The sequence below is a fragment of the Macrobrachium nipponense genome, chromosome 31 (genome assembly GCF_015104395.2).
Source record: "Macrobrachium nipponense isolate FS-2020 chromosome 31, ASM1510439v2, whole genome shotgun sequence".
Classification (NCBI taxonomy): Eukaryota; Metazoa; Arthropoda; class Malacostraca; order Decapoda; family Palaemonidae; genus Macrobrachium; species Macrobrachium nipponense.
In genome coordinates this window covers 15,118,524-15,126,851 of record NC_061093.1, presented here as the reverse complement: position 1 = coordinate 15,126,851, position 8,328 = coordinate 15,118,524, and the positions used below count along the sequence as shown (strand labels likewise).

The window sequence follows — 8,328 nt, the reverse complement described above, 5'->3', positions numbered from 1 at the left end:
GAAGTTGACAGAGTTTTCTAGAACTGTTGTCATGTATAATGCCTTACTTGTTTGTATGTTTCTGCGACTTACTAGGAGAGATTTATTGTTAATGTAATAACCACAATGCTCTCTGAACTTCTCGAAATCTTCACGCGTTTTGGATACATTCGCCACTGCAAAGTCTTAGATTCAAACGCAAGAATTTATGATTTCAATTTGTCGTCACTTTGGAGGCGCAAGTGTCAAGGACTGACTTCTCCCCGAGGGATTTCGAATCACAAAAACCTTGATTTTATTTCACTTTCCCTCTGAAATGTGTTTGTCAGATAACTTACGACTTTCGAGTCGAAAACAACTACCGAATGAGTTAACGTTATAGGTTTTGGTATTTCTTGTCAACTTCTTTAAAAAAGGTTCCTAAAAATATCAAATGTCATTTTCCCAGCTGATGTCGTGACGGCTTTGATAATTTTTTTCTTTTTTTATTTATGCTGGAAATGTTTGAAAGAATTTGTTCAGCTGCTATCAGCGTTATGTCAGTAGTTTATAAGTGCTTCATTCAATTTGCAAGGATTTGTTGCAGGTGACAAGATTTTACTCATTAATTAACAGTAATTTGTCCTGTAACTTACAAGCATTTGTTCTGCAGTTTACAAGAATTTATCTTCAAATTTACAATAGTTTGTCCTGCAGTTTATGAGACTTTGTTCTGCAGTTTGCAAGAATTTTCTTCAGCTTACAAGAATTTGTTCTGCACTTTACAAGGTTTTGTAACGCAAATTTAAAGAATTTTTTCTGGAGTTTACAAGAATTTTTCTACTGTTTACGATTATATGTTCCGGAATTTACAATAATTTGTTCAGAAGTTTGCAAGAATTTTTTCCTGCAGTTTGCAAGAATTTTGGCTGTAGTTTGCAAAGATTATTTCCGCAATTTACAAGGATTTGTTTCGCAATTTGCAAGAATGTTTTTCTGAATTTTACAAGAATTTGTTCCGAATTTTACAAGAATATGTTCCGAATTTTACAAGAATTTGTTCCGAGTTTTACAAGAATTTGTTCAACAGTTTGCAAGAATTTTTCTACGGTTTACAAGAACTTTTTCCGCTGTTTACAAAACTTGTTCTGCACATGACAAGGATTTGTTCCGCAATTTACAAGAATTTGTTCAGGAGTTCAAAACAATTCTTCAGCGGTTTACAAGAATTTGTTCCGCAGTTTACAAAAAACTTCCTCTGCAGTTTACAAGAATTTGTTTTACAATTTACAAGAATTCATTAGTTCACTTGGCAAGAAAGAGATGTGCTTGTTGTCATGACAGCAGGATGTCTTATTATCTCATTAGATAAGATGATAATGGAACTTCCGTCCATTTTTGTTACTCTCTTATGTTGTGAAAACTTCTGATGAGAATTCAGTCGGAGCGAAGAAGAGCTTTCCGGGGCACATCAGAGATAATTGTCAGTGGCTATACTCTGTTTTTTTCCATCTGTCCATCCGCCAGTGGTGTTTTTGCATGGTAACACTGCGTCCCGGGCTTTAAATAGTTACGCTAAGTGTAAGTTTTAATCTGGGTGTACATTTGCAACTGAAAAGTGTTTTAATAATTTACTGTATGCGAAGTACACCGTTAATATTCGAAATAGGATATTATTATTGTTGAATGTAAGCTGAATGTTACTATCTAAAGCCCGGGACGCAGTGTTACACAGGTGGATGGACAGATGAAAAAAATCAGAGTATAGTTATGTGAGAGTGGAAACCATGAATCTTATTCATGTGAAACAAACTCACCAAAGGGGCCTTTGATTGGAAGTTCACACTTCCCAAGAATGTGGTGTTCATTAGCAAGAAGAAACAGAAGGTAACTGAAAATTCATAAAGAAAAGATCAGTTATTAGAAAAGAAAACAAGCAGTGAACAGGTTGATGAATATATATTTGAAGATATAATTAAATTACAAAGATACAAGGTAAATTGCTTTAGGGTAGTAATGCTTTGGATCTTCGCTTGAACTTTTGAAGTTCCAGTTGCACGACATCCCCAGGAAGTCCAGCACTGTAAGGAATAAAGCTCCTCTGGAACTGAGAAGTTCGACAACGAGGCACATTTACGAAGGCTTCCATTGATCATTCATGATGCGGCCTTTCCGAATCCCGTGAGTATGCATAGGCCTAAAGTGATATCATTATTATTATTTTTGCATAAAATGTCCTGCAACGACAAACATCATCTATACTTTTCTTGATGTGACCAATCCATTTTTTTTAGTAGCACTAAGTAGGCTGCAGCTGCAAAAAGTGTCGTTTTTAGTTTTCTGTAAAAGAAAACTACTGTGTCCGCTTTGTCTGCCCTTCCGCACTTTTTTCTCTTCGCCCTCAGATCTTAAAATCTACTGAGGCTAGAGGGCTGCAAATTGGTATGTTGATCATCCACCCTCCAATTATCAAACATACCTAATCGCAGCCCTCTAGCCTCAGTAGCTTTCATTTCATTTAAGGTTAAAGGTAGCCATAATCGTGCGTCTGGCAACGATATAGGACTGGCCACCACCGGGCCGTGACTAATTTAATGGGTCACAGCCCATATAGCATTATACCGAGACCCACCGAAAGATAGGCCTTGATTGTACTCTGTACAGAAAACTCTATTGCGCCGGTGAAACTTCGGAGCATTTTTAAAATGCGCAGTAGTTTGTCTGGTGCTGTGGTGGAATCCTGTGATCTCCAATATTTAAGCGAGGAATGTCTTCATTTCTGCTCACTGGAATATCAGGTGCATCAGTTTTATTTTATATTCCCTCATATTTATTTATTTATAAACTCTCTCTCTACTTGTCTCTCTCTGTAGGTTGATTTCCCTTCGAAGCCCTCTGGGGATTGTAGACTACTGACTCTGTCCAGAAGTGGGTTTCAGCTGAGGACTCAAAGAAAGAAGGAATAAGTGCTATTCTTTCGATATTTTTATTATTATTGTTCAGCTGATGAACTCTATTCATATGGAACAAGCCCACCAAAGGGTCCATTGACCTGAAATTCAAGCTTCCAAAGAATATAGTCTTATTAGAAAGTAGTATCAGAAAGTAGAGGAAAATACAGAAAGAAGAGATCGCTTGTTAACAAAAACAAATGAAATTAAATATATTGTTGTTATGCAATGTGTATTTTTTTTCTGAGGATACAAACAAATATACGTAGTTGCCATTATGTTATTCATAATGAGCATGCTCTGAGCTTCCATAGTAAATTTCCATGTCATGCGATGCTCTTTTGTTATGGCAGAAGGAAATTTCCTAAATTGTTCCTAGTTCACCTTAGTTGAGGAAAATCTACGGACTGACTTTTCCCTGGGAGGTTGGGGGGGGGGGTGAGGGGGGGAGGGATGGGCCGGGGGGGATTGGGAATCGGGATGAGGCGGAAAGCTGCTAACTCCAACCATTTTGAAGCCTGTAACCCAGCTAGTTTAGAAGTGCTGTTTTTATTATTGTATCTATTATTAATGTTTTTTATTACTGTGATATATTTTTGTGAGTGTTATTCTGTTGTTGTTTATGATCTCATGTTTCATAATATTTATTACTGTATTTAGCATTGTACTTTTCAAAATTATATTATTGCTCCATTTATTTTTTTTATAAAGATAACATAAAAAGGCAACATATTTGCATACCTGTAGATGAGTATATTACAAATTAATGCACACACACACACATATATATATACACATATATATATATATATATATATATATATATATATATATATATATATATATATATATATAGTTGTGTGTGTGTATGTGTATATTTTAATAAATACAAAGATATAATTTATACAATATGTTCATATACTATTTTTATAGCTTTATATATACACGCATATATATATGTGTATATATATATATATATATATATATAAATATAAATATATATATAGATTTATTATATATACACGCATATTTATATATAGATTTATACACACACACCCACACACACACACACACACACATATATATATATATATATATATATATATATATATATATATATATATATATATATATATATATATATCACACACACATAATCTGAAACTTTTCTCTACCACACAACAATAATAGTTAAAGGAGAATGAATATTCCATACGTTTCCACTTGGAAAATATATTTGCGTTATCAAAACTGTGATGAAGCTAGCCTGAACATGAGAGAGAGAGAGAATCTTGTTTAACAGAGGAGGTGAATCTTCCCCAACAACCCGCCTCCCCTACTCCACCAAAAAAAAAAAAAAAAAGAAAAAACATAGAGAAAGAAAAAGTGTGCACAGTTTAATAGAAATGCACTCATGATTTAGATGTATTATTGCACCAAGAAAATACTTCGATAGTTGTTTTTCTGCTTCTGTGTTCATAAAGCAATGGAGTCGAACTCGTAGGAATACACAAAAATTATAGTTACAAGATCAGAATATTCTCAAAATTATATTATTATTATTGATATTATTATTATTTAGAAAATGAACCCCATTCACAAGGAATAGGTCCACAAGGGCCACTGACTTTAAATTCAAGTTTCCAAAGATTATGGCGCGCTTATTAAAATACTCTGCCGACAGTGAATTTGCCCAAACTCGTGAATGGATTTCTTTGCTAAAAGGAATGATTTAAGGACATCTAACATTTTTGAAATTTGAGTCATGGCCTCTTTTCGTTACCCTTTCCTTATCACCTCAGTACAGAACTAGTTAGCGGCAATTTTGTTCAGAGTGAGAGCGGGCCTATGGAATTAATCTTCTTGACCAGTGAGACTGGAGTCTCTTACAATGAATTCTCCCTAATTTAAGCATTTATAAATGCACTGAGCATCGGAGTTACACATCAACTGCTTCCTTCTCAGGAGCGCCTTGAAGTACTTGGCGAGTTGAAGTGGTGCATTACTATAGTACAGCAGCAGCAGCAGCAGGCCCAATATCAAGCTAGTCTGAAGGCGTATGAAGATGAAACGAAGGATCTACAAGCACTCATGACCAATGTCCATCAATATTTCCTTTGGTATTCAGGCTCGTTTGACCAGAATTTTTTGTAAAGTCGAGAGAACTTGGCTCCCCTCTGCCAATTCCTCCTCAAATTCCTGCACTCTCTCTCGTTTGGCCTCTACATCCCTCTCCACATTTCCCAAATCTCTCCTCAGTGCTGCTACAGAAGTCCCGCCACTTACTGCTTGCCTCGTAAGTGCTTCATTCCTGTTTGTGGTTACAAATAAAAAATGGAATTTGCATTATGATATTGTTGGTGGCATCCAGTTACGAAGTGTCGACACTACTATGAAACGCGTCACGACCAACGCTTAGGCACCTCATAGCAAACGCATCACGAACAGGTTCAATACAAGTCAATGAATCGTTGGTAATTCTGACCACCGCTTCGTAATATTAACCGAAGGCCCGTTTTCCACTTAAGGTCGCTGACTTGTCGTCAACCTATTTGTGATATGTGGGCGATACATTCCCGCGTTGTGTTCCTGACAAGATTCACTGTAGTGTGGACGCAACCTTAGTCATGAATATTTCAACGAAAACTGTTGCTTTGTATGAGATGATTTTTTTTCGAAATTATTCCCATGGAATCGGGGTTGTTGAGCGAAGAGCTTTTCGAATTTTGAAGGGGAAAGGGCTGAGCACCATTAAATTACAGGCATAAATAAGATGTTTCAGAATGTATCGAATGTTTTGAATTTTCGTATACACACATGTACACATACATATATATATATACGTATATATATATATATATATATATATATATATATATATATATATATATATATATGTATGTATGTATATATATACCTACAATTTATGCATACATTAGAATCATTCAAATTGCATATATATATATTTTATATATATATATATATATATATATATATATATAATATATATATATATACATCATATATATATATATATATATTATATATATATAATATATATATATATATATATATATATATATATACATTTGAAATGATTGGAATGTATGCGTAAATTGTAGATATATATATATGTATGATTATATATATATATATATATATATATATATATATATATATATATATTTATATAATTGGATATATAAATATATGTTTACAAGTACTGGGAACGTACTGTATCTTGAAATGCCTTCCTGACATTTACTACCCTAGAACCACGCAGAATAAAATAAAAGTAAACAAACCCAGGAAATTACTTACTGCTGACGGAGAGACACCGTCTGGGCGACAAGGGACAAGGCTGTCGAAGGAAATAAGTAGTACGTTACTTTTGGAATCTACGTAAACGTTTAATGTAATCGCTCCGATTACTATCAGTCTCAACATTTCGTTTTTTTCTCACTTTTAGGTAACATGGGGAAAGAGCATTGAGGGCAGTTAGCTAGCTAACCACGGTAGGGAATAGTTTAGAAAATTAAGTATTTGCAAGATTCATGTAAATTGTGATTTATCCACAATTTTTGGGGGATAAGGGTACAATTTTCCTCCCTATGGCCATAATATTGTCATATTTTAATATTTATCTTACACTATATTAATATGCCGAATTGTACAGATTTAGAAATTTTAAATTTTAATTTTTAATAGTATAAATCTGTTTAGCTAAAGTTGCAATTTTCTAATTGTAACCTTAATATTAACTTATCATAATAATTTTGCAATATATTTACATGGTAAATCCTACATATTACTTTTTCACAAGACATTTCTTAATAGTATAATGGTTGAGGTTAATTGCAATGAACGTATGTTTGTTTGTATGGTGTTTTTACGTTACATGGAACCATTGGTTATTCAGCAACGGGACCAACGGCTTTACGTGACTTCGAACCACGTCGAGAGTGAACTTCTATCACCAGGGCTACACATCTCTCACACCTCAATGGAATGACCGAGAATCGAACTCGAGGCCACAGAGGTAGTACGCCAACACCATACCGACCACGCCACTGAGGCGCTCGATGAATATATGAAGATGCTCTTCTCCCGTATATGTGGCCCGCTATTACAGAAACCTCTTCACTATATGCTCTGTAGGGGCGTTGTTGGTTAATGTCGCCACTGCACCTCACACAGTACACTGTAGGCTTTTCTTAATGTCGCTTTCACCGTCGTTCTTTCCTCAACTCTCTCCTAACAATTGATTCATATTACAGCTACCAGGTTTAGAACCTTCGTTACTTTCAATTTCCCTTTCAGGGCTGGATGACCTCATAGGCCCCAGTGCATAGCGTTTGGCATAGTCTATATATTTTTAGTAGAGCTTCTCTGGCCCTTTGTATTCTCTTCTATCCATAAAATTGGAGAAAATAGTATAAAGCTGAACGACTCTATAATTCACTCCCTTATTTCAGGGCCAAAACGAAATTGGGATCAATAGGTCTAAATTGATGCAACGAGCTGTCTTACTACCTTCAGCCCCTGCAGGAGACTGCCGGTTTCCCTCGACGTCCTGGGTGTTTTGCCTCCTCCTCCTTGGGCGCTGTCCCGCACAAGAAGAAGATGAAGAACCACCACCACCGGAGTGCCCTTGGGGATGTCGTCTCTCCATTATTCTCCAGGTGCTTGAGCTTCCAAGACTGATTCTTTCAATTGGGAATCGAGTTTTTATAGGATTCCGCGGGTGTAAGCCCCGCCCACTAAACGCATGCATTGTGTGAGCTATCATAATAATGATGACGTCAGTGAATTCCAAATATCTTTAAATGTAATTGCTCATAGCTTTTTTATTTTTTTTTATTTTAAATACCAAATTTACCTCGTTTCGTCTCTTCAGGAAATATAATCAGACGGCAATTGCATCACTACTTCGTTCTGGTAGTCTTTCCACGTCACAAAACTGTTAAAATTCTGACGTATTTTCACATCTTCAATATATGGATATATATATATATATATATATATATAATATATATATATATATATATATATATGTATATATATATATATATATATAATTGTAATGTAATTATATATATATGTATATACGTATTATATACATGTATCTTGTAGGTAGCAATGCTACTTATGAATTGCTAGTGGCTTGGGTTACTCAAGTACACATCCCATGTGTATTTAAGTCTTGCTTAAGAAAAATTAACATACTGAGGGTTGTACGTATGTTTAACTCAGATATCGCTAATTTAACTTTTGTATTTCATTCGAACTTTGTAGGCCAGACAAGAAACTAATGGTGGGTTGTGAACTTTGTAGCGAAGAAATACTTAAAAAATTACGTATTGGAGAGTCTCGTGGCAAGTGTCAGGTCAGCCCATTAACAATGCTGCTACTGCATTGT

General features: G+C 35.0%; 1 protein-coding gene across 1 annotated transcript; it reads right to left on the bottom strand.

Moving 5' to 3' along the window:
- Positions 1-4,286: 4,286 nt before the first annotated feature.
- On the bottom strand, positions 4,287-7,586 carry LOC135206468 (uncharacterized). The gene is made up of 3 exons (XM_064237844.1): positions 7,443-7,586; positions 6,231-6,270; positions 4,287-5,220 (listed from the first exon to the last, which is right to left on the bottom strand). The coding sequence occupies exons 1-3, from the start codon at positions 7,579-7,581 to the stop codon at positions 5,034-5,036; spliced, it is 366 nt and encodes a 121-aa protein (XP_064093914.1). The 5' UTR covers positions 7,582-7,586; the 3' UTR covers positions 4,287-5,033.
- Positions 7,587-8,328: the final 742 nt, after the last annotated feature.